A 15,516-nucleotide genomic window follows, 5' to 3' on the forward strand; every position below is an offset into this window, starting at 1 on the left:
TGATGTCTTCTTGCGGGTGGGTAAGCGGAATAAAGTGTTGGTGATGACAAGGTCATGTGTGGCTCACATCTTGAGGAGCAGCAGGCCATTACTGTTACACTTGCCAGTGCCGTGTCTCCCAATGACCCCTTCCCAGTTTTGATGGTCTGTTCCCACTCTGGCATTAAAGTCTCCAAGTATAATGAGCTTGTCTGCCTGTGGGATTGCTGAAATAAGTGTGTCAAGTTCATCATAGAACTTATCTTTAATATCATCCGGATTAGTCATCGTGGGAGCATAGGCACTGATCAGAGTCGCGTGTTAGTTTGTAAGTGGGAGCTGAAATGTCATCAGACGGTCGTTGATGCCCTCCGGGAGCCAGGTAAGTTTACGAGCAAGATGAGTTTTGATAGCAAATCCCACGCCTGCTTCTCGTTTTTCAGTGCTGCCTCGACCACTCCAGAAGAATGTATATCCACCACCATGCTCTGTCAATTGACCCTTGTCTACCAGGCGTGTTTCGCTGAGAGCTGCTATATCAACCTTGTAACGAGCTAGCTCCCGAGCAACCAATGCCGTTCTTCTCTCTGGTCTGTCTGCCTTGGTATTATCCAGCAGAGTTCTCACATTCCATGTGCCAAGGTGGTTGAGTACCATCATTTTCTTTTTCTTTATTGTGTCGACCGCTGTATGGGAAACCCGCCAGCTGCGGTAGGCTGGCCAGGTGAAATGAAGCAGTCTATGTTTGAGGCACCTTTTCTAGCCCCTTCCTCGATTGAGGTGAGCAGAGTGATCCTGAACAGGACTGCTCAGACACTCAGGAGGCTGCCGAACTCCACTGCTGCTTCGGTCCAGTAGAGAGCGACGATATGGCCTGGGCCGCCTGTGTGCAGGTTCGTGACTACAGCTTCCAGTGACTCCACACCTGCTGCTTTGCCACTCTCCCATCGCCACAGGACTTTTTGTTACGCAGTGGTTGAAGTCATGACTTGCGCTTGACTTGGATTAAAGTGAGGAGGAGTTGCGCAGTCGTCAACCTCACTCTCTCGCCCATACCTATCGAGCCCCAGTGGCAAGAGCTAAGCGAGACAACTGGAGATAGGTCAGGGTGCAGTGGATGGCCAGCAGTGTCCTATATGTGCCTCGCTGCGCCCTCTCAGCGCTCCACAACACTGTGCTGGAAATTGCTTGTCTGTCCGTTAAACCTTGGTTTCTTCCGCACAGTCTGCCATATCCAGTCTTCACATGCAAGGGTAGGCAAACCCTTGAAAATCACTGTAGGTCTCAAAGAACCCAACAGCTACCTGGTTTGGCCCGCCTGCCGAGGCGGTGTTCCGGGGTGTACCCGCTGCCTCATGCTAGCAGCTACTTGGAGGTACAGGTGAGAGGTTGAGCATCAGATGAGGACCAAAGATGGAAGAGCTGTCCAAAGAGGACACGACAAGCACTCCACCAGAGGTGCTACCTCTATCTAGATACCCCATATACCCCAACTGCTTTTTCTCCTTCGCCTCATTGGGGGACACAGGACCATGTTATGCTGCTGTCACTAGGAGGCTGACACTAAGCTGAGACAAAAAAAGGGTTAGCTCCTCCCCTGCAGTATACACCCTCATGCTGGCATCCAGAGACCCAGTTTAAGCTTAGTGTCCGTAGGAGGCACACTGATTTTTTATTCCTTATGGTTTCTTTTTTTCTTTTTTCTTTTATCTATTCCGGACGAAGGGGGCGACGGATTCTTCTAAGGTCCGATCTCCCCCGAACCAACAACAGGCGAGCACGGGAGTTTCACCTCACCGTATACTCTCCTGCGACGTGGGAGCCACTGCCTGAGCTGTCCTTTTTTGGGCGACGGTTTCTCCCCTAAAGGGCCCCGATCTCCCCTCTTTTTATACAGACGAGCACTGGTGTTTTTACCTCCAGTATCCTCCTCTGCAGCCAGGCTCCTTTTTTATTGCCGGACATCTGCCCTGTCCACCAGGTTCTACCCTCGGCTGTACAGTGGCCTTCTCCCCGTGGCGTCCGTGCAGACCACACTGCATCACCAATGCTCTGAGTGACTCAGGTGGTGGACGGTTCCTCTCCACCCCCCCATCCGGGGCCGGTGGATAGAGGCTTCCCAACCCCTGCACCGTCCCTATTACATGGCAGAATCCAGCAAGGAGAAATGGGGATTTTTTCCCTCTCACCTCCATATCAGGGTAAGTGTCCGGTGGGGGGTTTGGGGGGGATCGCCGGCGGTCCGGAGGGCTCCGCAAACTTGGGGCACATCTGCAGGCTGATACCGTTCGTTGGGCGGTGTCCCCGTCTTTTTTTCCGGCTCTTGCGGCCGCGCGCCGGGCCGAGGCCGAAAATTTAGCCCCCGGCTTCGGCCTAGCCGCTGGTCGCCGCCGTTAGGCTCCGCCCACTCCTGTCAGCGTCACAGCGGCGCCGCCCCCCGGTCCTGGCGCTTCTCGCAGCCGCCGAGATCTCTCTCCTGATCTCGGCGGCCATCTTGCTCCTCACTACAGCGCTGCAGCTCCTGCCTGTCGCATCTCCGGGTGTCACAGTGGCCACGTGCAGCCGGCTTCTTCTTCTTCTTCTCTGAGGGGAATCCTTAGCAGCTCGTCTCTCCTGGATTGCGGGACACAGGACCGGGGTAAGGAGACATCGTTAGCTCCCTTCTGCAGCGCCGCACTCTCTGGCTCGGTTTTCTTTTTATAGACCCTGTGTTTTTTCTGCATTAGAATCATGTCGCAGTCAAGGTCTAAAAAATCTTCTAAGGTGCATACGACCTTTTTTTTCTGCGTGTACCACCTGCCAGGTCCCACTTCCCAGGCCTCAAAGCTCTCCCCTCTGTTCTGCCTGCGATGCCCCATGTGCCCAGGAGCCCTCCACCGCCACCGACTCCGGCGTACCTAGTCCCCCCCCGTGGGTCGCCTCGCTTTCACAGTCCGTGGATTTTTTAGCTAACGCCATCAAATCCATTCAAAATCCTCCCGGGGAACGAGGCAATCCGTTACAGGTGTTAAGAGATCCCTCCATAGCAGGGGAATCGTCGGCCAGCAGGGGCCGCTCTCCTCTTAAGGAGGCACGGTCATCCAGAAAACGGATCCGTACTACCTCTCCTGAGCGTTCTCCTCGCCACTCAGACTCTGGCAGCTCCACCTCTCGCTCTCCCTCTTTGGGGGCTCGCAGCGTTCACGACTCTGAACATGAGTCCGAGATATCTTTGGACCCGGAGGCTCCGGAGTTCAGAGCTACGGTTGACTCCCTTATTGTAGCAGTCAATCACGCACTTAAGGTGGATGACGACTCTAATTCCGCTCCGGAACACGCGGTCTCCTTTTCCAGAACCAAGCGTTCTCACAAATCTTTTGCCTCTCATCCAGCCTTCCTGGATATAGTCAGGCGTCACAGGGAGCGCCCAGACAAGCGCTTCACGGGTAAGAAGGACTTGGTTTCCAAGTATCCCTTCTCGGCTGATCTCGTGAAAGACTGGACGGATCCCCCTACCGTAGATCCTCCGGTCTCGCGCCTGGCTTCTAAAACTCTTCTCTCAGTCCCGGAGGGCGCTTCAATTAAGAGTCCCACTGAACGCCAGATAGACTCTCTAGCCTCTGGCTCTTCCCTGTCTCCCTCCTTCGCCGCGGCTTGGGTGACCAAGGCTATGGTTTCCTGGGCGGATGCCCTAGCGAAATCCATTAATGAACAGGATCTCCCCTCTGAAATGGCGGACCTGGCTAAACAGTTAGCCATGGCCAGTGATTATGTGATGTTCGCATCTCTCGACGCGGCGAACTGCGCAGCATCGGCGGCTTCCAACGCCATCGCTATTAGAAGGGCCCTTTGGCTCAGAGATTGGCGCGCAGATTCCTCATCTAAAAAATCCCTGATTTCTCTCCCTTTTCAAAGCGGGCGTCTTTTCGGCGAAAAGCTTGACCAGCTTATTTCCGACGCCACAGGGGGAAAGAGCAAGTTTCTTCCCCAACAGAGGCCCAAGGCGGCCTTCCAGCGCCAGCCTTATTTTCGTTTTCGGCCTTTTCGTACCAGCTCAGCCTGGTCCAATCCCACCGGTCTTCCCAGATCGGACCGTTCCGCCCGCGCAGACAGAGACGCTCGTCCATCCTTTAGGCCTAATCCTTCCTGGCGCGGAAAACCGAGGCAGCCCAGGACCAGAGGTTCGAGACCCCCCAGATTCCCGTCTCAATGACTCGGGAACGGCGCCAGTCGATACCAGCAGAGTAGGCGGTCGTCTTCTCCTTTTTCAGCAAGCCTGGCTCTCCGTCGTTTCCGACGAATGGGTCAGAGATCTGGTATCGTCTGGCTACAAGATAGAGTTCTCCTCTCCTCCTCCAACCCGGTTTTTCCCCTCTCGTCTCCCCAGTTCGGAAGCTCAGTCTCGCGCCCTTCTTTGCGCCATCCACTCCCTCCGCCAGAGCGGGGTCATTGTTCCGGTCTCGGAACACGAGAGGTTCAAAGGCTTCTACTCAAACCTCTTCGTCGTGCCAAAGAAGGACGGGAAGGTGCGTCCCATTTTGGATCTGAAGCTCCTGAACAAGTGCGTAAGAGTCCGGCACTTCAGGATGGAATCGCTCAGATCGGTCATCTCTTCCATGGAAAGAGGGGAATTCTTGGCCTCGATAGACATCAAGGATGCCTATCTTCACATCCCAATTTTCCCGCCTCATCAGAGGTTCCTCCGCTTTGCCATTCTGGAGGATCACTTCCAGTTCACGGCCCTACCCTTCGGCCTCGCCACGGCGCCCAGGGTATTCACCAAGGTCATGGCGGCTGTCATGGCCATTCTTCACTCTCGAGGGGTCGTCGTGTTACCGTACTTAGACGACCTCCTCATAAAGGGCCCGTCTTTCCAAGCCTGCGAGTCAAGCGTCCACATTACCCTGGATTCTCTTTCGCGCCTGGGCTGGCTGATCAACTTGGACAAGTCCTCTCCCGTTCCTGCCCGTCGGATCTCCTTTCTGGGAATGATCCTGGACACTTCAAGGGGGCTGGTCTTGCTTCCTCGGTCCAAGGTCCAAGCGCTCCAACAGGGGGCCCGTACGCTCTGCCATTCTCGCCCGCGAACTATTCGGTTCGCCATGAAGATCCTGGGAAAGATGGTTGCGGCAATCGAAGCGGTTCCCTTCGCTCAACTCCACCTCCGCCCCCTGCAACAGGCTCTGCTGGACAACTGGGACAGGAGTCCCTTTTCTCTCGACCACCCTTGTCCCCTGTCCCCAAGGGTCAGACAGTCTCTCGTTTGGTGGACCCTGGGACCATCTCTTCGCCAGGGGAAGTCCTTCCTTCCGATCCGCTGGTTAGTGGTGACCACCGACGCCAGTCTTCTTGGCTGGGGGGCGGTGTTTCTTCACCACTCTGCCCAGGGCCGTTGGACTGTTCAGGAGTCCAGTCTCCCCATCAACATTCTAGAAATTCGTGCTATCAGACTTGCTCTGAGTCACTTCCACGCTCTGCTCGCGGGTCACCCAATACGAGTCCAATCGGACAACGTCACGGCGGTGGCTTACATCAACCACCAGGGGGGTACCCGCAGCAGGGCGGCGATGCGGAAAGTCTCCCTCATCCTTCGTTGGGCCGAAACCAACCACTCCATCATCTCGGCGGTGCACATTCCGGGAGTCGAGAACTGGGCGGCGGACTTCCTGAGCCGCCAGGGCCTTGCCTCAGGGGAGTGGGAACTCCACCCAGAGGTTTTTCACCAGATCTGTCTTCGCTGGGGGACCCCGGACGTGGATCTGATGGCGTCCAGATTGAACGCCAAAGTCCACAACTTCATTGCTCGATCTCGGGATCCCCAGGCCATAGGAGTGGACGCGCTGATTTTTCCGTGGCATCAATTTCAGCTCCCATACGTGTTCCCTCCCCTTCCCTTACTGCCGAAGGTCATCCGAAAGATCAAGACGGAGGGAGTTCCGGTCATTCTGGTCACTCCAGACTGGCCTCGTCGCGCGTGGTACGCGGAACTCGTCCAGCTCGTAGCCGACGTTCCCTTGCGGTTGCCAGACCGCCCAGACCTACTTCGCCAAGGACCGATCTACCACCAGAGCTCAGGGGCCCTACGTTTAACGGCGTGGCTGTTGAAACCTGGATTCTAACTCGTGCTGGTTTCTCTCAGCAGGTCATTCCCACCATGCTAAGTGCTCGCAAGGCGTCTTCCGCCTCTATCTACCACCGCGTCTGGAAGACCTTCTTCTCATGGTGCAGGCTCCGAGGGCACCCTCCGCTCAGGTTCTCTATCCCTTGTATCCTGAATTTCCTTCAGTCTGGTCTGGATTCCGGTTTGGCCCTGAGCTCTCTTAAAGGTCAGATCTCAGCCTTATCCGTGCTGTTCCAGCGTAGGATCGCCATCAACCTTCAGGTCAAGACTTTCATTCAGGGAGTCTCCCATGTTGTTCCTCCCTACAGGATGCCATTGGAGACCTGGGATCTCAACTTGGTCCTGGGGGTTCTCCAGGAACCGCCGTTCGAACCCCTTCAAGACGTTCCGCTCTCTGTCCTCTCTTGGAAGGTCGCCTTCCTGGTAGCGGTGACGTCCATCAGAAGGGTTTCAGAGCTCGCCGCTCTATCCTGCCGGGCACCTTTCCTTGCCTTTCATCAGGACAAGGTAGTCCTACGTCCTTCTCCGGCGTTTCTTCCAAAGGTGGTATCATCTTTCCACCTTAACGAGGACATCATTCTTCCCTCCTTTTGTCCGCAGCCCAAACATGGGGTCGAGAAGGCTCTCCATACTCTGGACGTGGTACAGGCCCTCAGGAGGTACATTTCCAGAACGGCGCACTTCAGAAAATCGGACGCCCTTTTCGTGCTCCCGGAGGGTCACAGAAAGGGTTTGGCTGCGTCTAAATCTACGATAGCCAGATGGATCCGATCTGCTATCCAGGAATCCTATCGGGTCAGGGGCAGTCCTATCCCGGCGGGGATTAGAGCTCACTCCACTCGGTCGATGGGTGCTTCCTGGGCCATCCGGCACCAGGCATCAGCGGAGCAGGTTTGCAAGGCCGCAACGTGGTCCAGCCTGCATACCTTCACAAAGCATTACAATGTTCACATCCAATCCTCTGCGGACGCGGCCCTTGGCAGGTGTATCCTGCAGGCGGCCGTTGCGCATTTGTAGTCAGATGGTACACGGAGTTACTTGGTTGTATTGTTTCCCTCCCAGGGACTGCTTTGGGACGTCCCATGGTCCTGTGTCCCCCAATGAGGCGAAGGAGAAATAGGGATTTTTGTGTGTACTCACCGTAAAATCCTTTTCTCCGAGCCGCTCATTGGGGGACACAGCACCCACCCTGGTAGCCTTACGGCTAGTTATCTTTTTTAGTCTTTGACTGTTGTTTGACATGTTATGTTCCAATGTTTTTTGATATATTGTTTTCATTATCCACTTAACTGGGTCTCTGGATGCCAGCATGAGGGTGTATACTGCAGGGGAGGAGCTAACCCTTTTTTTGTCTCAGCTTAGTGTCAGCCTCCTAGTGACAGCAGCATAACATGGTCCTGTGTCCCCCAATGAGCGGCTCGGAGAAAAGGATTTTACGGTGAGTACACACAAAAATCCCTATTTTACGTCCCATGGTAACCTGTGTCTCCCAATGAAGCGAGAAAGAAAGAGATTTTTGGTACTTACCGTAAAATCTTTCTTGGAGCCTTCGTTGGGGGACACGGCACCCTCCACTTATGTTGTACCGTGTTGGCCAATGTGCTGTTGTTTTAGATTGGTACATAGGTTGTTTGTTTATACTTGCTTCTACTACTGCTTTAGCACCAACTGAGTTGACTTGTGCCTGTCGGAGGGTGTATACTGCCGAGGAGGAGTTATTTTTTCCTTATTTGCATAGTGTCAGCCTCCTAGCGACAGCAGTATACACTCATGCTAACCTGTGTCCCCCCAATGAAGGCTCCAAGAAAGATTTTACGGTAAGTACCAAAAATCCCTCTTTAGTAGTTAAAAGGAATTTGTTAGCAGAAAGTAGCGGTTCAAACGAAGCACAGGTGCTAGGTGCACCTTTGTTGTGATCGAGCAATTCGGTCCACCTTCCCACCTATTTGTTTCCTATCTATGCTTTCTTTTCCTCAAATTACCATTCTGGCTTTGTGGGTGCCAGAGGAACATAGATGGAAAACAAATAGGTGGGAAGTTGCCCTGAACTGCTTGCCTGCACCGAGGTTATCGTACTTGGTTTTGATCAATTATTTTGTGCTGACAGACTCCCTTTAACTTAAAAGACCGACTGTAGTATGCCGTGACCAGTCAAAAAATTTTATAGAATGATCTTAATGCTTTCTTTTGTCCAATCAATACAAGCTACACATTAAAAAATATTTTGATTTGATCCAAAAATCAGAATACATTTGGGAAACCATCAATGCCTGATATCAGACATGTTGGATAATTCCTTACAAGGGTATGTGCATACATTGTCTTTTTTGGCATATTCCACCTGGAATCTGCCTAAAAAAAAAGTGCCCATTGCTGTGGACAAGTTTCACCTTTTGTCATGTTTTTGCTGCTTGCACGCACCACTGGACTCCTGGGCTGAACTCTTACCAAAACCATATTTACCTAAGTTTCTTCTAGGTTCTTTGCTTTCCACACTTTAACCCCTTAGCGACCGCCGATACGCCTTTTAACGGCGGCCGCTAAGGGTACTTAAACCACAGCGCCGTTAATTAACGGCGCTGTGGAAAAAGTAAATAGCGCCCCCAGAGGCCGATTTTCTCCGGAGTCTCGGCTGCCGGGGGTAGCCGAGACCCCAGAGAACATGATTCGGGGGGTTTTTAACCCACCCCGCATTTGCGATCGCCGGTAATTAACCGTTTACCGGCGATCGCAAAAAAAAACAAAAACGCGATCTCTTTTTAATTTCTCTGTCCACCGATGTGATCGCACATCAAAGGACAGAGAAAAGGGGTCCCAGGCGGCCCCCCAATACTCACCTAGCTCCCCCGATGCTCCTCGTATCTCCCGGTGGGCGCCGCCATCTTCAAAATGGCGGGCGCATGCGCAGTGCGCCCGCCGGCCGGCCCCGTGAGAATCTTTGGGGTCTCGGCTGCCGGGGGTAGCCGAGACCCCAAAGAGCATGATCGGGGTTGGTTTTACCGACCCCTGTTTTGCGATCGCCGGTAATTAACTGTTTACCGGCGACCGCAAAAAAAAAAAAAAGTAAAGTGTAATTCTCTGTCCTCTGATGTGATCGCACATCAGAGGACAGAGAAATAGGGGGATTCGGGGACCCTACAATACTCACCTGTGTCCCTGGATCCTCTTGCTGCTCCTCCTGGCCGCCGGCAGAAGAACATGGCGGGTGCATGCGAAGTGCGCCCGCCATCTGTCTCCATCTGCCGGCCGGCAGGAGAACAGCAGTTGGGGCTAAAATTAGGGTTAGGGGTAGGGTTAGGGCTAGGGTTAGGGTTAGGGCTAGGGTTGGGGCTAAATTTAGGGTTAAGGTTGGGGCTAAATTTAGGGTTGGGGCTAAATTTAGGGTTAGGCTTCTTTCACACTTACGTCGGTACGGGGCCGTCGCAATGCGCAAAAAAAAAAAGTAAAGTGTAATTCTCTGTCCTCTGATGTGATCGCACATCAGAGGACAGAGAAATAGGGGGATTCGGGGACCCTACAATACTCACCTGTGTCCCTGGATCCTCTTGCTGCTCCTCCTGGCCGCCGGCAGAAGAACATGGCGGGCGCATGCGCAGTGCGCCCTCCATCTGTCTCCATCGGCCGGCAGGAGAACAGCAGTTGGGGCTAAAATTAGGGTTAGGGATAGGGTTAGGGTAGGGGTAGGGTTAGGGCTAGGGTTGGGGCTAAATTTAGGGTTAGGGTTGGGGCTAAATTTAGGGTTAGGGCTAAATTTAGGGTTAGGCTTCTTTCACACTTACGTCGGTACGGGGCCGTCGCAATGCGTCGGCCCGACATACCGACGGACGTTGTGAAAATTGTGCACAACGTGGGCAGCAGCTGTAGTTTTTCAACGCATCCGCTGCCCAATCTATGTCCTGGGGAGGAGGGGGCGGAGTTACAGCCACGCATGCGCGGTCAGAAATGGCGGATGCGACGTACAAAAAAAACGTTTCATTGAACTTTTTTTGTGCCGACGGTCCGCCAAAACACAACTGATCCAGTGCACGACGGACGCGACGTGTGGCCATCCGTCACGATCCGTCGGCAATACAAGTCTATGGGCAAAAAACGCATCCTGCGGGCACATTTGCAGGATCCGTTTCTTGTCCAAAACGACGGATTGCGACGGATGCCAAACGACGCAAGTGTGAAAGTAGCCTTAGGGCTAGGGTTAGGGTTGGGGCTAAAGTTAGGGCTAGGGTTGGGGCTAAAGTTAGGGTTAGAGCTGGGATTAGGGTTAGGGTTTGGATTAGGGTTGGTATTAGGGTTAGGGTTGGCATTAGGGTTACGCTTGGGATTAGGGTTAGGTTTAGGATTAGGGTTAAGGTTAGGGTTGTGATTAGGGGTGTATTGGGATTAGGGTTAGGTTTGAGGTTAGGGTTGAGATTAGGATTAGGGGTGTGTTGGATTTAGGGTTTTGATTAGGGTTATGGTTAGGGTTGACATTAGGGTTGTTTTGGGGTAAGGGTTGTGATTATGGTTAGGGTTAGTGATTAGGATTATGGATCAGGTTGGGATTAGGGTTAGGGGTGTGTTGGGGTTAGGGTTGGAGCTAGAATTGGGTGGTTTCCACTGTTTAGGTACATCAGGGGGTCTCCAAACACGACAGCCAATTTTGCGCTCAAAAAGTCAAATGGTGCTCCCTCCCTTCTGAGCTCTGCCGTGTGCCCAAACAGTGGGTTACCCCCACATATGGGGCATTAGCGTACTCGGGATAAATTGGACAACAACTTCTGGGGTCCAATTTCTCTTGTTACCCTTGTGAAAATAAAAACTTGGGGGCTACAATATCTTTTTTGTGAAAAAAAAATATTTTTTATTTTCACGACTCTGCATTCTAAACTTCTGTGAAGCACTTGGGCATTCAAAGTTCTCACCACACATCTAGATAAGTTCCTTGGGGGGGTCTAGTTTCCAAAATAGGGTCACTTGTGGGGGGTTACTACAGTTTAGGTACATCAGGGGCTCTGCAATCGCAACATAATGCCCACAGACCATTCTATCAAAGTCTGCATTCCAAAAAGACGCTCCTTCCCTTCCGAGCTCTGCCGTGCGCCCAAACAGTGGTTTACCCCCACATATGGCACATCAGCGTACTCGGGATAAATTGGACAACAACTATTGCAGTCCAATTTCTCCTGTTACCCTTGTGAAAATAAAAACTTGGGGGCTACAATATCTTTTTTGTGGAAAAAAAAAATATTTTTTATTTTCACGGCTCTGCATTATAAACTTCTGTGAAGCACTTGGGCATTCAAGGTTCTCACCACACATCTAGATAAGTTCCTTAAGGGGTCTAGTTTCCAAAATGGTGTCACTTGTGGGGGGTTTCCACTGTTTAGGCACATCAGAGGCTCTCCAAACGCGACATGGCGTCCAATCTCAATTCCAGCCAATTCTACATTGAAAAAGTAAAACGGCGCGCCTTCACTTCCAAGCTCTGCGGTGCGCCCAAACAGTGGTTTACCCTCACATATGGGGTATCGACGTATTCAGGAGAAATCGCACAACAACTTTTGTGGTCTAATTTGTCCTGTTACCCTTGTGAAAATAAGAATTTGTGGGCGAAAAGATCATTTTTGTGTAAACAAAAGCGATTTTTTATTTTCACGGCTCTACGTTATAAACTTCTGTGAAGCACATGGGGGTTCAAAGTGCTCACCACACATCTAGATAAGTTCCTTAAGGGGTCTAGTTTCCAAAATGGTGTCACTTGTGGGGGGTTTCCACTGTTTAGGCACATCAGGGGCTCTCTAAACGTGACATGGCGTCCAATCTCAATTCCAGCCAATTCTGCATTGAAAAAGTCAAACGGCGCTCCTTCACTTCTAAGTTCTGCGGTGCGCCCAAAAAGTGGTTTACCCCCACATATGGGGTATTGGCGTATTCAGGAGAAACATAACAAAATTTATGGTTACATTTCTGTTTTTACACTTGTGAAAATAAAAAAAATGGTTCTGAATTAAGATGTTTGCAAAAAAAAAAGTTAAATGTTCATTTTTTCCTTCCACATTGTTTCAGTTCCTGTGAAGCACGTAAAGGGTTAATAAACTTCTTGAATGTGGTTTTGAGAACCTTGAGGGGTGTAGTTTTTAGAATGGTGTCACACTTCATTATTTTCTATCATATAGACCCCTCAAAATGACTTCAAATGTGATGTGGTCCCTAAAAAAAAATGGTGTTGTAAAAATGAGAAATTGCTGGTCAACTTTTAACCCTTATAACTCCGTAACAAAAAAAAAAATTTGGTTTCCAAAATTGTGCTGATGTAAAGTAGACATGTGGGAAATCTTATTTATTAACTATTTTTTGTGACATATCTCTCTGATTTAAGGGCATAAAAATACAAAGTTTGAAAATTGCAAAATTTTAAAAATTTTCGCCATATTTCCGTTTTTTTCATAAATAATCGCAAGTAATATCGAAGAAATGTTACCACTAACATGAAGTACAATATGTCACGAAAAAACAATCTCAGAATCAGCGGGATCCGTTGAAGCGTTCCAGAGTTATAACCTCATAAAGTGACAGTGGTCAGAATTGCAAAAATTGGCCTGGTCATTAAGTACCAAATTGGCTCTGTCACTAAGGGGTTAAATCATGCCAAGCTTAATTGGCTCCTAAAGTGAATCATCAGAGTAGAGAAGTGTAGCGGAAATATTGACAACTATGTCTGTGTTTCGCATAATTTCATGTTGTTTTTTTTTTCTCTAGTGTTGTGTGGCGTAAAGGAGACAGAAGTGGAAGGACTTGATGAAGTGCTAAGCCTTCTAGAAATAGGCAATACTGCTAAGCATACAGGAGCTACTCAAGTGAACACCCTGTCTAGCCGCTCACATACCATCTTCACTGTCACCATGGAACAGAGGAGAGTAGTTGGTCGAGTCACCAGAATGACCAATGGTGAGGATGGTCCAGGTCTAGCAATTGGCCAGGTCCTATCTTCCAAGTTCCACTTTGTAGACCTGGCTGGTTCTGAACGTATACTGAAAACGGGCAATACTGGGGAGAGGCTGAAAGAAAGCATTCAGATCAACTCTGGGTTACTGGCCCTGGGTAATGTCATCAGCGCCCTTGGGGACCCAAAGAGGAAAGGGAGCCATATCCCATACAGAGATTCCAAGATCACCAGGTACTATCAAATGCTTAATGCTTACAGCAGGTTCATGGTTTATTGTTTAACTTCTCAAATGCATAACAAATTCTTTTCTCTCACTTACAATTCAGTGGATTGTTCTGGCGTTGGCTGCCATGGGCTTTTTACATTATCATTGCCCAGAAAAAACTGCTTTTTGGTGCTCCTCTTTCAGAGCCCCATCAATATTTTTGTTTTCTCCTGATGCATCATGAAGGTTTAATCTCCCCTTCATGTAAGTGGTGACCTTGAAATATGCACCACAGTTCAGCACTATTACTGTGCACTGTGTGTACCATTACACTCGCCTCTTTTTTTTTTTTCCTACGGAACACTTTGCGAATTTGCATATCATCCTTGCACAGGGGCCATGCTAATCTTTGTTCCAAGTTTAGTATATGTGCTGCTGAAGCAAGCATACACCCTCTTCTCTTCACCGTTGTCTGCACGCACAGGAGGTCATGGTGAAAAATGTGCTTAACCAATGGTCGCTCTCGTCTTTGGCCTGCTGCTCATGAGCGTGTGTGCCCGTAAGCTCTAAATGGGGGCTATTGCTCTACTTTTGAAGCTACAGTAAATAAGGACCAAGATGTAACGGCGTGCTGCTGCTGTCTTTTTCCCCCAACTCCAGTTATGCCTGAGTTTTAGCCTCTTTTATTTTGCATGGGGCTTTGTTTGGGTTTGCTCAGTGTGAACACATCCATGTACTAAATTCCTGTCCAGCATTAGATCTCCACATTTACAATGAATATTCTCTGACATCTTTGTGATAGTTTCTTTTCAGAATGTTTATTTGTGTTCCTCTTCCTTGTCTACTTTGTATTGTGCAATGAGTGGTTGACATGTCATTTCTTTATAGGATCTTGAAGGATTCTCTTGGAGGAAACGCCAAGACTGTTATGATTTGTTGCATTAGTCCTTCAGCTTCAGACTTTGATGAAACGTTGAACACCCTGAACTACGCCAACCGTGCGCAGAATATTACAAATAATGCAACTGTCAACTATAAGAAAGATGCCGAGCGAGTGGAAGACCTACAGCATCAGATAAAGTCGCTGCAGCGCGCCCTCGAGCAGAGACATCGATCAGAAACCCGAATTCTAAATAGATTTGACCCTTCTAAGACCCAAAGGTCTACGGAAGATCATGTGTCCCGACTAATGGCAGAGTGTACACATTATAGGACTTGTACAGACACAGGTTACCTTCTTCTTATGGACTTTCTATCAGAGGGAGGGCTGTCTCCTTCTCAGGCCCAGAAGGTGAAGGACTGGATGTGTGCAGTAGAAGAGGAAAGGAGTGAAGTGACATCCGCTTCTGGGCTAGATAGTGGGATTGAGAGCTCTACTGTGGAGGAACCCATGAAAGAGATTGCCAGGAGACAGACAAAAGGCAAGGTATAAAGCTAATGATGGTGCAGTGTATAAATCCACTAATAGTGCGGTATGTAAAGCCAAGGAATAAATCCAATAACAGTGCAGCATATAAATCCAAGGTATAAAGCCAATGATGGTGCAGTGTATAAATCCACTAATAGTGCGGTATGTAAAGCCAAGGAATAAATCCAATAACAGTGCAGCATATAAATCCAAGGTATAAAGCTAATGATGGTGCAGTGTATAAATCCACTAATAGTGCGGTATGTAAAGCCAAGGAATAAATCCAATAACAGTGCAGCATATAAATCCAAGGTATAAAGCCAATGATGGTGCAGTGTATAAATCCACTAATAGTGCAGTATATAAACCCAAGGAATAAATCCAATAACAGTGCAGCATATAAATCCAAGGTATAAAGCCAATGATAGTGCAGTGTATAAATCCACTAATAGTGCAGTATATAAACCCAAGGAATAAATCCAATAACAGTGCAGCACATAAACCCAAGGTATAAAGCCAATGATAGTGCTGTTAATGCCCCTCACTGCCCGAGGTCGTATCACTGATCAACGAAAATTGCCTATCAGAAAAAATAATCGCTACATCTAATAATAATATAGCTCAATTTCATAAAAAATGGAACAATTGGTTATCTTTCCGTTTAAATACCGTTCTTAAATAACTTTGCAGATTTGCATATAGAGAATGTGATTGGATAGTTATTGTAATGTCACCATTTCCCCTATCCTCTTCCCTTCCCTATTCCCCATAACGTTGTGTTAATTATTAAGAATTTAATGTCAATAAGATGTAATGCTTGACACAATTTGTAAATAAATAAAAATTTATGTTTAAAAAAAAAAAAAGATAGTGCTGTTAGTGTGGTATATAAACCCAAGGAA

At 49.3% G+C, this 15,516-nt stretch overlaps 1 protein-coding gene and 1 pseudogene across 2 annotated transcripts in view; one reads left to right on the forward strand and one right to left on the reverse strand.

The window, feature by feature from the left end:
• The window catches only part of KIF7 (kinesin family member 7), a 109,818-nt gene that overhangs the window by 19,936 nt on the left and 74,366 nt on the right, over positions 1-15,516 (forward strand). For both annotated transcript variants that reach the window (XM_069766211.1, XM_069766212.1), the window contains exons 4-5: positions 12,815-13,232; positions 14,095-14,632. In XM_069766211.1, coding sequence (XP_069622312.1) covers positions 12,815-13,232; positions 14,095-14,632 — 956 coding nt within the window. The remainder of the gene's footprint in view (positions 1-12,814; positions 13,233-14,094; positions 14,633-15,516) is intronic.
• LOC138677729 (U6 spliceosomal RNA) lies at positions 13,556-13,650 on the reverse strand (annotated as a pseudogene).

This window comes from Ranitomeya imitator, chromosome 4, assembly GCF_032444005.1.
Source record: "Ranitomeya imitator isolate aRanImi1 chromosome 4, aRanImi1.pri, whole genome shotgun sequence".
In the NCBI taxonomy this organism is placed as follows: domain Eukaryota; kingdom Metazoa; phylum Chordata; class Amphibia; order Anura; family Dendrobatidae; genus Ranitomeya; species Ranitomeya imitator.